The 17567-nt window shown below is 44.6% G+C and overlaps 2 protein-coding genes across 4 annotated transcripts; one reads left to right on the top strand and one right to left on the bottom strand.

Annotated features, from left to right (window-relative positions):
- Positions 1–1195: 1195 nt before the first annotated feature.
- akt1s1 (AKT1 substrate 1 (proline-rich)) lies at positions 1196–7764 on the bottom strand. 3 transcript variants are annotated; one of them, XM_062531750.1, is made up of 7 exons: positions 7631–7764; positions 6671–6831; positions 5935–6388; positions 5399–5669; positions 5152–5235; positions 4454–4632; positions 1196–2528 (listed from the first exon to the last, which is right to left on the bottom strand). In XM_062531750.1, the coding sequence occupies exons 3-7, from the start codon at positions 6328–6330 to the stop codon at positions 2391–2393; spliced, it is 1068 nt and encodes a 355-aa protein (XP_062387734.1). In that variant the 5' UTR covers positions 6331–6388; positions 6671–6831; positions 7631–7764; the 3' UTR covers positions 1196–2390. The 3 variants fall into 3 exon arrangements, with proteins under 3 accessions (XP_062387734.1, XP_062387732.1, XP_062387733.1); XM_062531748.1 differs by having other exon boundaries at positions 5935–6831; XM_062531749.1 differs by lacking the exon at positions 6671–6831 and having other exon boundaries at positions 7631–7754.
- Positions 7765–8360: 596 nt separating this feature from the next.
- On the top strand, positions 8361–15691 carry tbc1d17 (TBC1 domain family, member 17). Its single transcript, XM_062531747.1, has 17 exons — positions 8361–8450; positions 9198–9293; positions 9437–9514; positions 9725–9842; positions 10218–10404; positions 10536–10644; positions 11224–11388; positions 11700–11825; positions 12092–12195; positions 12319–12413; positions 12521–12637; positions 12996–13096; positions 13236–13335; positions 13546–13643; positions 13746–13862; positions 14028–14114; positions 14318–15691. Exons 1-17 carry the CDS (start codon positions 8424–8426, stop codon positions 14513–14515), a joined length of 1923 nt encoding a protein of 640 aa, XP_062387731.1. The 5' UTR covers positions 8361–8423; the 3' UTR covers positions 14516–15691.
- Positions 15692–17567: the final 1876 nt, after the last annotated feature.

Genomic DNA, 17567 nt, shown 5'->3' with positions numbered 1-17567 from the left:
CACACACACACACACACACACACACAAACAAAGGGCTTTCGTCGTGCTGTCTCTATCTATGTGATACAATTTTAAGAGATGTGATCAATAAAAGGTAATCATTAGCAGGTAATCACAGAATGCTTTACAGGACCTTCTAGACTAGAGCAGTTCCCCAACCTTTTTCCCTTGAAGGCCCCCTTGCCTGCGTCTAAGACAAGCCAGGGCCCCCTACCCGAACTCCTACCTGCATACACACACAAGACATTGTTTTACTCAACAATCAGGGTTCGGGGATAAATTGCCTAGCCTATAGCCCGACCTGAAGGTTGCTTATGCAAGTAGTTCAGAGGTCAGAAGTAATAAATATCTGCGTCAATTTAAATGTGGAACAAAAATATGTTTACATTTGGATCATGCACAGTTTTGATTATCCAAATGGGTGTGTTATTGGGATTTTGTACATTTAATGTGAGCAAATATAATTGTGTTAATCCACAACCTCAGCCCAGGCAACACTGTGCGCGCCCCCTGCAATCTCTGGCGGCCCCTATTGGGGTCCCCGGACCCCAGGTTGGGAACCACTGGACTAGAGGGTGGGTGCTAGCCCAACTTTTTCTGTTGTTCCGGTGTATGCTAGCTCCATCTACTGCTGGGGGTGAGTAGTCATGTTAGTCTACAGTGATCTCAGGAGGCAGGGATCACTCAAATTTGGCAGCGAAGAAAGTGTGAACTGTATTTCTGTTACACACATAAAACCATTGAAAAAGCCAAAAAGCAGAGGGTTTAAAAGTGATCTGTGGGCAATGGCAGGTCTATAATGGCTTCAGTTAAAAAAAGCTCAAACCATCTGGATTCGTGTGCCCAAACCAAGCTTCACTGGGACATGCAGAAAAGCTGGCCTATCACTTATCCCTCTTTACGCAACAAAGGAGGCAGTGGTCTAAACCCAAGTTCTGTTTAGCCTACAAGGTCAACCAAAGTTAACCCTAAACTATTAATAGCGCAGGACTTTTCTTAGTAGCAGGTCAATTTCTGTACTACCACTTCTTGTTCTGTAATTAGACACCTTTTGCAACAGAATGTACACTGTGCAAAGCCCTTGCTTCTTTTGCAACCACAATGTTGCATTTTGCTTGTTTTGGAGAAAGAGATCTGTGTGTCAGCAGAACAGGACCAAAAGACCATATTCAAACCCACACAAAACACATGAAAATTCAAGAATGACTGGTTTATTTAAAACACATTGGTATAACACACCGAACAGTTTGAAATTATGCAGATGGACTGCACTTCAATTTGAAATGCACTTTTTCGTAATGTTGTAGATAATCACCAATGTCCACTGAAATCTTTTATAGTCATGGTTTTATTATAATCACAAATTATCATTGCTTTTTTTTTTTTACGTCACAGAATCATACAATTCCGTCTGCTAAGTAACTGTGCTGGTCAATCACTCCGTTAAAAAGGATGTTAACAAAGCTGCTTTGTATCCCTGGGCCAGGCCTCAGCTTTTTAAATATCAAAAAGCTCCTTTGAGGGGGAGCAGCCTACAATCACATTTTGATTTACCCTTGAACTATGTGGGTCAGCAAAGCCCTTTCTTCCTCGGTTTCCAAAATGGAGCTTAGCCACTGAAAAGAAAGCACTGATCCACAATCTGTATTGTCTGCGTCAAGTTAAAACACAAATCTTTAAACATGTGTGTGTCTGTGTGTGTGCGTGTGTGTGTGGGAGTGTGTGGATGTGTGTTCCTTGTGCGTGCTGGTGTGAGAGAATTCAAATGTGTTTTCGTGCAGCACCATACATATAAAGCCCCGCGCTTTGCATTACGTTGCTGCCTCTAGGCCTAGGCCGTGTATCATGGTGGTTAGTGTTGCATTAATGCAGCGTCGGTTTGTGTGTTTTATTTTTTTTCCTTCCTTTTTTTTTGTCACAGTGTGTAGTGTGTGAGCGGTCACATTAGTGTCATAGCCTGCATGCAGGGGCCTGCAGTGTTTAGTTAGTGGTATACTGGTGTATGTTCCTCGGTTAGTGTTTATGTGGTTAAAGTATGTCACAGCTTCCCACCTCTCCATCCAGGTGGCATCTTCCACCAGTAAGCACTAACTTCATATTTTCAGCCTGTCTTAAGCTCTTCTTCTTCCTCCTCCTCTTAAACTCCATCTTTAAACTCCTGACGTCGCTCTTTAAAAACACTCGTTCACTCTTCGCCACTCCATCAACACAAACCTGCGTGCATTGCTCTTGTCCAGTCACACTTGCTCACTTGCTCTCTCGCTCTCTCTTTCATCTATCCATCATCATCTCACACACACACACACACACACATACAAACACACACACACAAACACAAACACACTCTCAAACACACACATATACACACACACACAGAACCGCTGGGTGTCTCAGTGTTTGAGAGAGAAGTCGCCAGTGTTAAGGCGAGGACGGGGCAGTGCTCCAAACATCTCTGTGCCGTCGGTTGCCCCTGGAGCCAGCAGTGCCTTCATACTGGCAGCAATATGGTCCAGGTCAGCACAACCAGCCTGGAGAGACAGAGGGAGTGGTTACATTCTGGTGCTGGTCGTCAGATTTAGACCGTGTCTAGTTCCTGATGCATGCCAACGTAGAAGCCCTTAGGTTTCTTCATTGTATGAAGAACCTGAACATCTCTTAAAGGGATATTCCGCCATTTTTGGAAATACGCTAATTTTCCACCTCCCCTCGAGCAAAACAATCGATATTTACCTTGTTCCCGTTCATCCAGCCATTCTGTGAGTCTGGCGATACAACTTTTAGCTTCAGCCTAGCATAGATCATTGAATCGGATTAGACCATTAGCTTCTCGCCTGCTAGCTTCATGTTTAAAAGTGACTAAGATTTCTGGTAATTTTCCCATTTAAAATGTGTCTCCTCTCAAGTTAGAAAGTGCAATAAGACCAACTGAAAATGAAACCTGGCGTTTTTCTAGGCTGATTTGACATGGAACTACACTCTCATCTGGCGTAATAATCAAGGCAACTTGCAAACGTACCATAGGCGCAGTGATATTGTACGCAGCATCTGAAAATAGTCCCCATAGACAACAAGCAGTAGTAGTGCCAGTAGTTTGCGAGTTGCCTTGATTATTACACCAGATGAGAGTGTAGTTCCATGTCAAATCAGCCTCGAAAAACGCCAGGTTTCATTTTCAGTTGGTCTTATTGCACTTTCTCACTTGAGAGGAGACACATTTTAAATGGGAAAATTACCAGAAATCTTAGTCACTTTTAAACATGAAGCTAGCAGGCGAGAAGCTAATGGTCTAATCCGATTCAATGATCTATGCTAGGCTGAAGCTAAAAGTTGTATCGCCAGACTCACAGAATGGCTGGATGAACGGGAACAAGGTAAATATCGATTGTTTTGCTCGAGGGGAGGTGGAAAATGAGCGTATTTCCAAAAATGGCGGAATATCCCTTTAATGCTGAAAATCTGAGAAACGACTTGTCTGAATATATGTATTACAGTGCTCTTGGTACAATACAAATACAACATACAGCTCTGGAAAAAAATTAGAGACCTCTGCAAATCTGAATATGACCGCCAACTCATTCGAATGTCACTCAACAACTGGTCTAACTTTTTCTGCACTGTCCCATATATACGTCTTGCCTTAAAGTGTAAGTCCGGCGAAAATGTAAAAAGAAAAAAAAATTCTGAATGAACATACATCAACTAAGCCGTGGAAGAAGTATTTTTCGCTAATCACACAGTACAGAGCTAGCACGGGCAAGAGCTACAGCCCAAAATCGCAAACAGTGGGTTAGCATAGGGCATACAAGCTCACGCTTTCAAACTCGCATTTTTAAACCAGTAACATTGTTCAACAGCGCCAAACCTCGTCAGCAGCTTGCTCTAGGTGTCTACACATAAAATGAAGCACCAATCAGTCTGTAAACTTTGGAATAGTTTGTATACACTTAGAATCAGACCGCAACCCTATCTGAAGCACAGAAATGTCACGCGAGATCTCACACGGAAGCACGGGAGCTTTGCGTTCTATAATCGCGGACTTTCCTTGTGCGGAACTGGAAGGGGTAAGTGTTCATAACAGTCTTCTTTTATAAACGTCGGGTTCATGAACCAAGTTGTTGGTGCTTTGTTTTATGTGTAGACACCTAGAGCAAGCTTCTGACGAGGTTTGGTGCTGTTTTGAGCAATGTTAGTGGTCTAAAAATGCGATTTTGACTACCAGTAGTCCCTTCCGGCAATAGCTCCCGTGCTTCCGTGTGAGATCTCGCGTGACATTTCTGTGGTTCAGATTGGGTTGCGGTCTCGAACTGATTCTAAGTGTATACTTCTTCCACGGCTTAGTTGATGTATATTCATTCAGAAAAAAACATTTTTTTCTTCAATTTTCGCCGGACTTACACTTTAACCATTAAATGACACTAATGCGATTCAGTGCATGTCTGTTGAGGGAACTCACTCGTTCACCGCTGTGGTTTTCCCCTGGGGCCGCCCTGTTGCCCCTGCAGCCCCACACAGGCACGGAGACGGGGAGCGAGCGGGCCAGGGCCATGGGGTGGGGAGGGGGCCGCGCCGACATCGGGCCGTGGCCCACCGGCATGCACCGGGAGGGAGGGGGCGCCTCTTCACTCAGAGACCCTGGACCACAACAGTGGACACACAGTTAGAGAGCGGCCCAAGAATAAGAACGGACACTCGGACACTCTCTCTCTCACACACACACATAGACCTTAACAGTTCCTTTAATACCATCAGAGTACAGAGCTAGGTTTGCTGAAGGGCTGCAACAATGATCAATTAGTTGTCAACTAGTCAATTAATTGGCAACTATTTTGGTCATTGGTTTGAGTAATTTTTCCAAGGGAAATACCTGAAAAGTCTCTGATTGCAGCCTTTAAAACGTGAATATCAGCATATTTACGCTTCTATGACAGTAAACTAAATGTATTTGCAGTGTGGACAAGACAAGGCATTTGAGGACACAATATTGGGCTCTGCGAAACACTAATCCAGATTAGTCACCACATTGTATCGATCAAACAATTAATTGATTAATCCGTAAAAAAATGACAGATTAACCGACCACAAACATAACAACTACAGCCCGAGTAGGGGTTTACAATCTCAGTCTTGAGAAACGCAGAGAGAAATACTCACCATCAGTGCTTTCCTCCTCACCATCTGACTCAAAGAATGGCTCACAATCCCTAGACAGAGAGTCCTCATCCATGGAGAACACTCCTAAGGGACACAAACAGTGAGCACAAACAAGACAGCCAGTGAATAAAAGAAAAAAGGTCGAATGAGAAGAGGAGGGAGGATGTGAGGATGGGAAGTAATCTGACTGTAACTTTAATTTGGTGTATACTGTATATAAATGCTAAAATGGTCGCCGGGGACGAACCTGCCGATTCGTTTAAATTCCGTCCCCTTCCCTCCATGTCGTCTTCTTCATCCTCCTCGTCCTCCTCCCCCTCTTCCTCCAGGTCCACGATTCCGGCAATCTCTCTTTCTCTTTCTGCCTCCTCCAGTCCCACCCGCTCTCTCTCCCTCTCTCCGTTTCCGTGCTGAGGCCCAGTTTGACCAACCATGGCTCCCGAGCTGTAGATTGACGGGTAGCTCTGCGAATAGAGTCGTGTGTTGGGGCTGACTGTTCCCACGCCGCTGTCCCCAGTCTGAAAAGAATACTGGCATTTAGTGTCTGATGATGTCTCTTGATGATGATGTCTCTTCACCTGTACACTCTCTATCCACAAATAAAGACCTTTGGTCACTTCACAGGTCAGGCTATTATGAAATATGAGCTGGAAGACATTAAGCTGAAATTCAGATGAATGTGAACACTTCAAAACAATCACAGCACAATTGGTGCGTGACTCATCTAACAATGACTGAGTCCCAGTGAAGGGACCCAAGCTCTTACACGCCTTGTTGACTCACCGTTCGTGATCCTGTGTCAGAGATGTCCACTCCCAGCTTTGCCCGGCCGTCTCCGGCGGACAGGCGCGTGTGCCGCTGCGCCGTCAGCAGCGAGGTGGAGTGCAGCACGGCGATGTCGTCCACGTAGCGCCGCGAGGCCTCGGCCAGCGCGCCCTGGCCCCACACGTGGTAGGAGAAGTCCCACCTCCGGCCGGCCGGGGCCAGGCCTCCGGTGCCCAGCTTCCTGGTGCCGTCCCCCTCCGGCGCGCTCGGGTGGAACTTCTTGTAGGCGGTCAGGATGGCTAGGTCGCAGCCCGACTTCTGGCTGTAGGCCTCGGCGGCGGCCAGGAGCGCCAGCCAGCTCTCCTTGTGATTGTCGGGGATCTCGGGGTCGGAGCATTGGGTCATAGAGGCCATGGTGGACGTGAGAGGCAGCCAGTGGCTCTGAGGTGTTCGCTCGTTCTGTCAGTGAGGGCTTCAAAGGAATGTGTGGCAATGTTTAATTGGTCGGCTGGTGACTCACAGTGTATGGTGTCCTATGCAAAATGATTTTAATTTATGGGAACTTCAAAAGAATGTCTATCTGTAGGCGCCACAGACAATGTCTTGCTATGTTGGTAAGTTACTGTAAAATGAACTGCTAGGTAAGTGACGGTTTGAATTGCCTTATGCAGGTGACTATTAACTTATGGTGAGAGCTGTGAGCTTAGAGCTAAGATAATACTGCTTTGCCTTGAATGCCAAGTGGTCGGCTTACTTTAATGTAGGTTTTTCTTTGGTTATGGGAGTGACAACCTTTAAGGACACCACAACTACAGTAGGCACGGCGTGGCTGGTGGTGGATATGTTGAGTTAAGCGTGTCTACGTGCACGAGAGTACTAGGGGAGAGACGGGAGGATGTCACTTGCGGATGTTACCTGGGAACGAAAGGAAAAACACAAAATTCATAGAGAGCGAAAAGGGAACTCGTCTTCAAGCAACCAGACAAAGAAGTGTCAGTTCATCATGCCAAAAGCGGACGTTACAGCTTTGGAAGATGATTACGCACATCTGAACAGCGTTTGATGAGATGAGAGATGAGATGAGATGAGATTATGTCTCCAGTCGTCTGTTTATCATTGCAAGGAAGCAGCAGATACATTACCATGACGTGATACTCACAGCCTGTGGGCTAATGCTGTGATTTGGCTTAGCCTACTGCGTAACTGCAATCTGGCACAGTCAACCTTGCATTCTATAAACAGAGTATTTATGGATACTGGGACGACGCATATGCCTCACGTCACCTTCTCCTGCGAACGCTGTTACTTTATTACCACCGGGCCTTTCAACCTACCCCCTCCCCTCCTCCTAGCTGGCGTTTTCTGTGCACAACAACTTGCGCTGCCAACGCCGAGTACGTGACACGAAACAACTGACGTTTTGTCTGTTTGTGCTGTTTTCACAATGTCAGCATTGCTACGGTGACAGTGCCAGTTGGGTCCTGTTCATAAGAGTACACCGTTGTTTGCTTACATTACATGCATGCTTCTGGCGTTTACATGTGAGTGTGCCGTGAGAACGCCAGCTTGTTAGCCAAGCTAACCTTAGCTTAGCTGTTAACAGTGATGCCCCCCCCACCCTACCTACCAGCTCATTTTACACCAGTTATTTCACGTCGCTCAACAACACAGGAACATAGATACACGATAATGCACAGAGTATCTTTTTACTTACACATTCAGGTTCCTCCTATGACTGTCACACACTTCCTACGGTCTCCAACTTAATTTCTTTATCCCTCTTTGTCTATCTCTCCCTCTCTTCATGCAGCTCTCCCCTAGACTCCGACGTCGTTGCGTGCATGGCGCTGTTTACAGTCTGCCTCCACGCACGTAGACCGCGTGACTTAACGGGCTCGTCCACGTCTACTGAAAGCTGTGAAATGCACCAAACATTTCAGTGTAGGCTACTGCTACTTCAACAGGTTTTTCTGAAGTTTTAAAATGTCCTTCAGTGTGACCAGCAGTACTTAATATACCTGTCAGAATGATGTTGGATGGGATACTGGCCAGTGTGCTATCATGATGATTTCAGCATTTGAGCTTGAATACATGCACAAGCAGGGGACTTTGATTAAAAAACACTGTTATTAGAAGAAAAGAAAAAAACAACCTGTATGCATAGTAGGCCTAGAAATTGCATAATCAATACATGAGGTAGCCCGTGTGCGTTCCTGTAATGACTCTTTCACAGTCACCATAGAACAATCAAGATGTGTTTTTAACCAAGTCATGTAAATTGTGTCAATGGTGGAAAAATATACTTTAGATTCATTATATTGCAACATTATTCATGAAACAGTGTCCACTCTTTCGCACGTGAGTTGAGGGTTTGGCAAGGAATGCGCAGTTTGCCCAATAAGATTGGTTTGTGGAATAAATGCGTCACATAAGGCGGGGCCAACCTGAAAGTCGGAAGTGTCGTTTGACGCTGCGTTGTTTTGGAAAAGTGTTCCATCGACGGAAGAATGGAGTCAAAGCCAGGCAGTCACAAGGTAAGATCTCTTATGATATTTAAAGTCATCAAATCTATTATAATGTGAAAAATATATTGTCATATCATCATCATCAATAGGACTTATAAAGACACAAATACATAGATGGCCAATTTAATTGCGACAAGGGATATTTGTAGCTAGCTAGTTAACGTTAGCTGATAAGCTAGCGAGTTGTTATCTCAGACGAAGCACTGTTGTTGTCCGTTCCCCTTGTAATATCAACCTTATCGTGTTAATCGCAATGATTTCGGTTGACGTAATGTCACGAGTCCAGATGCAAAAGTCCCGTTATCCCGTGATGTCGACACGTCAGTGAGTTTAAACACCTGTTTAATAGTGCATGTTGCCTGAAGACACTGGAGTGACGGGAACTAGCGAACGCTAAGTTACTGGTTCGACCTGTTTCTAACAGTACCATAGGTCTGGTCCCCTTTTGAAAGGTGTGAGTCCAGACAAAGTCAAGATGAACAAACGTCAGTCGAGTCTTTCGAGACTGACGTTTGTTTTACCAGTCTTACATACAGCCTATACAGTTGTTACTGTCTCTTGTCATTGATGGGATTATAGATTGGGCACTCACCTACTGATGACGACTGCTGCTTTTGAGGGGATCTGGTCTTGCTGACATGCTCATGTCCACAATGTGGACATCTTCTTATAGAAATACAATTGCAAATATATTTGTTGTTTGGGTTGACAGGTTCTCAATATGTTAATCGTCAATATATAATTAATGCTTTCCAGCTAATATTCGAAAAGGAGGGGGTGTATCTTCACACCAACACTAAAAGGAACAACCAGGACACTACAATTCCTGGATTCATACGCATTGTGGAACGGGTAGGAGTCACACTGAAAACCATCAAAACATAAATGTCTTTTTTTACACTTAAGTTCTGTTTACCTACAATCTTACCATATATGACATAATTCAACCCAGACTTATTAAACATGTCAAGCTGTTGTCAACTGGGTTGTTGTAGGATGGAGAGACTACTCTGGAATGGAGCCCACTGGAGGACCAAGGGAGAAGCACCCCGGCAGTTATGTACACAAAAAAGGTGAGTTAGCAAGCATCCACAGTTTTAAGGCCAACGCCCACAGGTCGGACGCACGTCGACGTCAACATTTTAAAAATGGTTTTATCTCTTGAGTGTCAAATCCATAGACGCGAATGTCACCACCAGTTGCTGTTGGCCTTTAATATTCACACATTGTGTGTGTGTGGGGTTTTTTTTTTACTAATCTTTTTTCTTTTCTTTTTTTGTCAGGAGGAAAATGGAGGTGAAGAGGAAACAAACTTTGACCCCGGATATGAACCTGACTGGGCAGTTATCAGCACCGTGAAGCGAGAGCATGACCATGAACGTGCTCCAGTACGAGAGACAGGTAATTCAAATCAATGCTGACAAAAACAGCATTGTTACAGTGATGTGAACTGAGGGAACTGAAACCATCACAGAATGCTTAGAATAAGGTGGTCCTTGTTACTTTGCCAACAAATGTGTAATTCTCAGGAATTTAAATTAGTTATTAGCTGCAAGATAGTCAATGTAATGTTATTGTCGAATCCAAAGCACTCGTTCAAAGCATCGAACACAAAAGTGTTATGTCAAGCAGGCAAAGAAAATCGAATGTTCTCACACGTTCATTCCCAATGCCTTCTAAGTGTTTGTTATGGCTATAAATAGCACTGCCCTGTTTTTATCAGCAGTGATGCAAAGTCCCAGTGGTTGTTAGTAAAAGACTCCTCTGTCTTCATAGGTCACTGGGGCGCTTTCTCTCTCCCTCTGTCCGAGCTGTACTCGCTGCGGCGGGCCCGCTTTGCCCTTGGCCGGAACTTCATGGTGGTGACCAGCAGGGGGGGCCACCCACTGCCTGCGCTGCACTTTCACAGAGGGGGCACCCAGGAGCTGCTGCGAGCCCTGCGCCACCACATCAGCCTCATCCCGTGAGTTCCCGGCCAAGCCACACACACACACACACACACACACACACACACACACTCTCACTCCAGTTTCTTGGCTCTCACTCTGTTCACTCTATAGTTGCCTCTCTGTTTCTTGCCCGTGTGCTATGCAGGTCTCCCGTGGATGGGAGGCTCTATCTGGCCTACCCCAAAGACTCCAATGGTGCCTCACAGGAAGGTGATGAACAACTGTTGGATGAAAACAGTCCTGATATTGTATCGGTATGTTAGTGTGTAGTGGGATGGGTGTGTGGACATGATTTGTGTGTGTGCTTGCTTGTTTTTGTTGTATAACTCTGTGTGTCTGATGTTTGTATCTGTTTGTTTGTTCGTTTGTTTGTTTATTTACTTACCTTATGCCATCCTTACACCAGAAGACTTTGAAAAGATTTTTTAAAGACTACAGTCTCAGACCCTCTCACATCTGAAGACAAGTCATGGATATTTTAAGTCACAGACTATGATTTTGTAACAACTAAGGATCTTGCAAGGTCACTATTTATAAGACTGCAACTAGATTCCTTTAAATTATTTCCCATTGTGCACTAGATATCAACTCAAATATCACTCACTATTTACATTACCCATGACTAAAAGACTTGCGATAATGTCAAACATGTAACGTAATGCCAAGACTAGAAAAACGCCGCAACTCCAGTGAAACTCCCACAATTTCATTCCGACTTCAGAAATTTAGTTAACTGCAAAATAGCTCGAAAACCATATGGTGTAAAGCCGGCATTACTTGTTTATTTACTCACTCTCTCACTCATTCACTTATGTGTGTGCTTTCCCCTGCAGAGGTTCATGCAGGACCCCTATGCGACTACCCTGGGGGGTTTCTCCAAGGTGACCAATTTCTTCAGGGGGGCCCTGCGACCCCCAGACTCGGGCATGAGGTCCGCTCACGGTTCCCACTCCCTCCATGCCGCTGACGACGAGCCGGGATTCGAACTCATCACCCCCGTAAGTGAGGCAGGAAAGGAGGGGTGGTAGTTGGGGAGGGGGTGGAAGGGAAGTAAAGGAAAGGACCTCCTATGAGCTGTGTGGGGATGGTTGGGGGGTGGGGGGGGGGGTTTCCAGGAAAGAGGAAGAGCAAGTCTCATGATCTAGTCGTGGCTGTTTCCCATGACTCAGGTCATATCTGTGATGACGTGCTAGCTGTAGGACTTGAACTGCACTTCACTTCTCTTGTCTCCCTCCTCTCTGTGTCTGTATGTCTATTTCGGTGACTCATTCTCTCTCTCTGTTGCGCGTGCTTTCGCTCTCTTTCAAAGGGTGCCGAGCTTGGGCCCAGACCAGACGTCACGAGGGGACCGCCTCTGGACAACTGGGAGGAGTTTCTTGACCCAGAAGGGCGTGTCATAGATCCTGACCAAGTTAAACAGCTGGTTTTCAGAGGGGTATGTTCAAAATGGGACAATTTAACAGCCTTTATTATGGTAGCAGTCTGTCCAACACAAAGTAGCCTAATTATCCACCATTAAGGGATTTATTGTCAAAATACAGTTTGAAGCACGAGAGAGTAGATCTGTAATGGATATTTTTTGAAGCGTGATTTTCCCCTCATGGTTGTTTCTTGCCCTATGTAATGTGCAGCTGTTGTTGTTGCTCATGATTTGAGCCTTCACCACCACACAAATCATCATATGATGATTCTCTAACACAGGGGATCACTCCATCCCTGCGGAAGGAAGTATGGAAGTTTCTGCTGGGATTCTATCCTTGGAAAAGCACTGCCAAAGAAAGGGAAGATATCGTCAGAGCAAAAACGTGAGTCTCACTCTATTTTACATCCTATTATTATTTGTCTTGTGGTTCCTCTTCCTCTTTTTTTTGGTTTAGAAAATGTGATTGCTTGTTTTGTCTCTCTAACTGTCACTGTTCCATTTTCAGAGATGAATACTTCAGGATGAAGGTTCAGTGGAAGTCAGTCAGCGAAGAGCAAGAAATGAGGAACTCCCTGCTCAGGGGTTATCGCAGCCTCATAGGTCTGTTCTGCCGCCTGTTATGCATCCCTTTATTTTCTGTTTGTTGGTGTATGCTGGGAATTGTAGTCGATTGTGTCTGATTTTTCTTGTGTTTTTGATTTATTCAGAGCGCGATGTGAATAGGACAGACAGGCACAACACATTCTTCTCTGGGAATGACAACCCAGGCCTGGTATTGCTTCATGATGTCCTCATGACCTACTGCATGTACAACTTTGATCTGGGTATGCCTGCTGCAGTACATTCATGTCACCACTAGATGGCAGTGTTTTAGCTTTTGTAACCTCCACCACCAGATGACAGTGTTTTTAAGAGTCATCCAACACCATGAATAGGTTGAAGCAGATACACATAACATTGAGATCAGATAACATTGAGGTAACATTACAAACATAACATAAGATTGAGATAGCCTAGGTTATGTTACATGTATTATGTATCGCAAGCTGTTTGTCCATGTTAGCAGTAATAGGTGGATAGGGATTTTTCTTGAAGTTCAATGTTTTTTGGAGTGTGTGTAGAGCGTCCTCATGCCGTCTGCTCACTGTCCTCCTCCTTGTGTCTGGCCCGTCCTGTCTGCAGGCTACGTCCAGGGCATGAGTGACCTCCTGTCTCCGCTCCTCTTTGTGACTCAGAATGAGGTGGAGTCTTTCTGGTGTCTGACGGGTTTCATGGATATGGTGGTCAGTACTCCTGCAGACGTTAGCTCTATTCACCTACATTGTGTGTGCGTGCACAACATTGAAATACATACATCATAGAAATACAAAATCAAGCCACTCTCTTCTGTCCTCTGTCTTCTCTCTTCTCTCTCTCCTTCAGCACCATAACTTTGAGGAATCTCAGGAGGCGATGAAGCATCAGCTCCTGCAGCTCAGTTTGCTCCTCCGAGCGCTGGACCCTGAGCTCTGTGACTATCTAGGTAATCAATCAGTCCGTCCACTCATCAGATCAGCCAATCAGCTCGTCAGCAGCCCACTCTCTCTGTGATCAAAGGCCAACATCTACAGACAGTAGACATTGAAACTACGTGACATCTTTAAGTCTAGTGTCTCTTCGGAGGTGTTTCATGCTCACTTTTCTCCTCTGTTCTCTCTCTCTCCGTCTCCTCCTCACACAAACACACACACAGATTCCCAAGACAGCGGCTCGCTCTGTTTCTGTTTCCGATGGCTGCTCATCTGGTTCAAGAGAGAGTTCTCCTTCGAGGACATCCTGTCTCTGTGGGAGGTGAGCCACTGTCTAGACGTGAAACCATGTTGACATAAAGACTCATGGCAGTGACTCTAGAACTCGCTGGAATCTTTATAAATATGCTACCCCGTCCTCTAGGTGATGTGGACCCGTCTGCCATGCTCCAACTTCCACCTGCTGATGGCCTGTGCCATTCTGGAGTCGCAGAAGGGGGAGTTGATTGGCTCCAATCACGACTTCAACACTATCCTCAAGGTATGTGTGGGGACCTTGTGTGAGGTGATGTGAGCATGTTTTATTAGCAGTAAACTGGATTTAATTGTTTGGCGTGTGTGTGTGTGTGTGTGTGTGTGTGTGTCTTTCTTTGCGTATGTCTGGGCGTGTGTGTGTGTGTGTGTGTGTCTGCGTATGTGATTACAGCACATCAATGAGCTGTCCATGAAACTGGATCTCCACTCGGTGCTTTGTGGTACTGAGGCCATTTACCTGCAGCTGGCCAGCTGTAAGGTGAGACACGCACTGGACACGCGTCACCGCCCGACATGACTCACATCTGAAGGGTTTTGACCCCTTTGTCTATGTATCCTGCCTGGTGTCTTATTTTCTTCTCTTTTTCTACCTTGCCCCTTTTGTCTGTCTCTCTCTTCTTTCTTTCTTTCTTTCTTTCTCTCCCTTCTTTCTTTCTTTCTTTCTTTCTTTCTCTCTCTCAGGAGCTCCCAATTAAAGTGCTGGAGGTGTTGGACTTGTACGTTCCCCCCAGGGAAGTTGACAGCACTATTTGTGACTCCATGTCACAAAGCCACGAGACAGACTACCTACTCAACCAATCAGAGGGTGGAGCTGCTGCGGCAGGCAGCCAACCAGGCAGCTGCATAGTACCACCACGCCCTCCCCCCACATACCCCTAAACTCCGAGGACTGTTGGACTGAGAGCATTTTATAAGGAATTGAAGTGTTTTGGATGACGCATGAAAGACTGTACTGTTTGTGCATAAGAGCTTAAAGTATAAAAAACTTGGCTACACTTTATCCTAATGGTGTATTAATGACTCGATAGTTAGGATCATTTTTCATATTTATATGGATGTGCTTTGGCGCTGTTTATTCCTGATGAAGGCATTTTTACACTAACTGTTGTTATATGAAAAGTTCTAGAATAAGAGGGACGTGTGCAATAAACCAGCCTCTGCTTAACCAAATGCAAAGGCACCAGAAGGGATTTATAACGGAACTTATTGACATGAATATATTACTGTAGCATCAAGATATGGCCACCATTTAAATGTCAGTGATTTTTACTTCCTGGTTATTAATACACTGTGTGATTAAGTGTAGCGCGATGGTTGTTTTGGAGGATCCTCTGAAATTGGATGAACAGAGAGGGCCACTTATGTGAAGTCGGTGTAGCGCAGAAGGATGCTTGTCCTCTCTTTGTGTTTATGTTCTCTTTGTGGAAGGTATCTGTAATACTATGCTGTGCTACAAATCCATAGTAACCTTAAGGTATGTAATCAGCGTATATTGCAATAGAGTTTCTCACCTGTCATGCCTGCCTGTTTTCTCCCTTTCTGACCTTGGTCTGTTGAGTGGCAAAATGCAAAACTTTGTCTGTGTTCCAGTTCGTATTCTCTGTGTCCTCTGTGAACGGGCATTGTGGTGACATATGAAAATGGTAGTGGTGAAATTGAAGAGAGGGAGAGCAGTTTTAGTTGGAGAAGAAAAAGCTATGTTTGTTTCTCCGTCTTTGTGTAAGCTTTGTATATCATCTGTTTAAAAAAAGATTGCTAAAATGTGCTTTTTCATGTCTTCGTTAGTCTATATATTGTTTGCATACAATTCTGTCAAATGTTTTTCTGGCCTTTTTTTAATGTGCAGGATGTTTAAGTGTCTGTGTCCCTCCGATTGGGAAAGGAGATGAAAGAGGCTATTGGCTCACTGACAGCCTGATGTTGTGACCTGCGTGATGCTATCACAGCCCAGTGCAAATGCTGCATGCGTTACCATTTCTTTTCCTTTTTTAAACCACAATATCATGACATATTTACCATTTATTTAAACAATAAATAACTGCCAGTTAACTCGGATTTGGTTCCTTTTGTTTTGTTATTCTCAAGAAAGTGGCGAGCAAAACTGTCCGATAAGAACAAAGAAATGTTTTTTTTATAAAGACCGGGGACCTGTTTGCTGTATGTGTATTACACCATGAATGATCAAATTAATCAATAAAAAAAATCTCATGAATTATATGTTTAATGTCATTGGTTCATTTCATGTCCCCGTTACTGACTGCAGTCTTCATGTTAATCCTTCATAAATGGCAAATATCCACAGTGGTTTTCTGTGAAGAGTGTGCATTGTTTTTAGATCCACTCAATATTTAAGTCTTTACACTGTACAGTACTTTAACTTTTATGCCTGGACCACTGGAATCAGAAAAAGTCTGATGCATTGAAGTGCATTTTTGAAACCACTGCTGTCCCTTAATTTCTTGAAAGCACATGACTCATTTACTCACTACACGTGTATTTGACTTTTTCTTGTTAAGTGTCTGTATTAACATTCCCACATGTTCAACACTCTTCTTCGCACATAAAACTCTTTCAGCGCTGAGAGACTGAAGAGGTACTTTCTCTTTTATTTCATGAAGGGTGTCAGCCACGACTAACTCTCTGAACTCAAGAGAGCGCAGCCACTTAGTCTGGGTGTTAAGTGAGTGAACTTACGCACCCGGGTCTCCTGTCCGTCACCCGATGTAAACACCCTCCCTCCTTCCCTCTCCTCCAGTGCTGTCCATCCCTCCCTCTCTCTCTCTCTCTCTCTCTCAGCAGGTGTCTGAGGGGTGAAAAGCATGGTGAATGGGGTCACTGTTCTCCACTGTCCCGGCAAATGAGGTGGAAAATGAGGGGCGGGGATCCACGCCCCTCTCTCATGACTGGTGCTGCTCTTTCTGTTGTCTCTCTCTCTCTCTCTCTCTCCGTCCCTTTTCTCTCTCCCTCTCTCGCTGTCCTCTCTTTCACTCTCCCTCTCTCCCTACCCCTCCCTCGCCTTTCACACCGTGTTTGTTTGAATACAGCTGGGACATATGAATTTAGCATGGCACTTAAACAACCTGCCTGACAGTCTGTCACTTGTCCTCCTATAAGTGTGTGTGTGTGTGTGTGTGTGTGTGTGTCCCGCATCATTCCCCATACGTTCAGCTGACCTGACCTCAGCTGTCTCACGAAACCAAGTGAGAAAAAAAAAAGCGTAATGAATTTTTCATTCGAGCCCAATCTGTTTTCAGGGTGCCTCAAATGAGGTTTTCATGACCAAACACAGCCCGATAAGCTTTTGAGTGCCATAGTGCAGTAGGTCCATGTCTCTCAAATACCAAAGCATCTACATCTTCTCAGATCACATTCCGGTCAGCGTCACCATAGAATCACAACTTTGTGCCAAAATGTTTAACAAAATATGACTGCATGTCGAATTGCATGTTGACAAAATAAAAAAAATGACCCTTTTATCATTTGTCTTTTACTACACTCTACAGGCCATTAGGTAACTTGTCAAATCTCCTAAATCAACTCTCCTCCTAAATCTGCTCTAGTATATATCGTAGACTAATCAGCTTATAAAGGTCAACAAGGTTATTCAAAAACCAGTGGCTGTTGACAGATGTTGTTACACAGTTGATGTCATTGTTGTGATCCAGACCATGGCAGCATGACGACTGGTCAGTGACTGCAGGTGCAGATAAAATGATAAGAAGAGGAGAAAACGTAACGCTTTAAACCTGAACTTTTCGAATTCTACCTAACCCAAATACCGTAATTTCCCAACTCTTAGCTGAAGCTTTTACATTGATTTTGCCAAATTTCTTCAGCCAAGAGGTTAATAATTAAATGCCATTCATATGGTTTTGTTTCTTTTAACTTGCATAAAACACTGTCCTGCGGCTGTGACTTATACACAATGTGG

The sequence above is a fragment of the Sardina pilchardus genome, chromosome 3 (assembly GCF_963854185.1).
Source record: "Sardina pilchardus chromosome 3, fSarPil1.1, whole genome shotgun sequence".
NCBI classification, from domain to species: Eukaryota; Metazoa; Chordata; class Actinopteri; order Clupeiformes; family Clupeidae; genus Sardina; species Sardina pilchardus.
The sequence above is the reverse complement of the archived record's forward strand: the minus strand, read 5'-3'. Positions and strand labels throughout refer to the sequence as shown.

Bases quoted from the DNA above. Each gene is read 5' to 3' on its own strand.
- akt1s1 (XM_062531748.1), bottom strand. From the start codon at position 6,330: ATGGCCTCTATGACCCAATGCTCCGACCCCGAGATCCCCGACAATCAC. The intron at 5,670-5,934 runs GTGAGTCAACAA...TATTCTTTTCAG, and splicing joins CTGACACAGGATCACGAACG to ACTGGGGACAGCGGCGTGGG. The intron at 5,236-5,398 runs GTTCGTCCCCGG...TGTGTCCCTTAG, and splicing joins GAATTTAAACGAATCGGCAG to GAGTGTTCTCCATGGATGAG.
- tbc1d17 (XM_062531747.1), top strand. From the start codon at position 8,424: ATGGAGTCAAAGCCAGGCAGTCACAAG. The intron at 9,843-10,217 runs GTAATTCAAATC...CTGTCTTCATAG, and splicing joins TGCTCCAGTACGAGAGACAG to GTCACTGGGGCGCTTTCTCT. The intron at 12,196-12,318 runs GTGAGTCTCACT...TTCCATTTTCAG, and splicing joins GATATCGTCAGAGCAAAAAC to AGATGAATACTTCAGGATGA.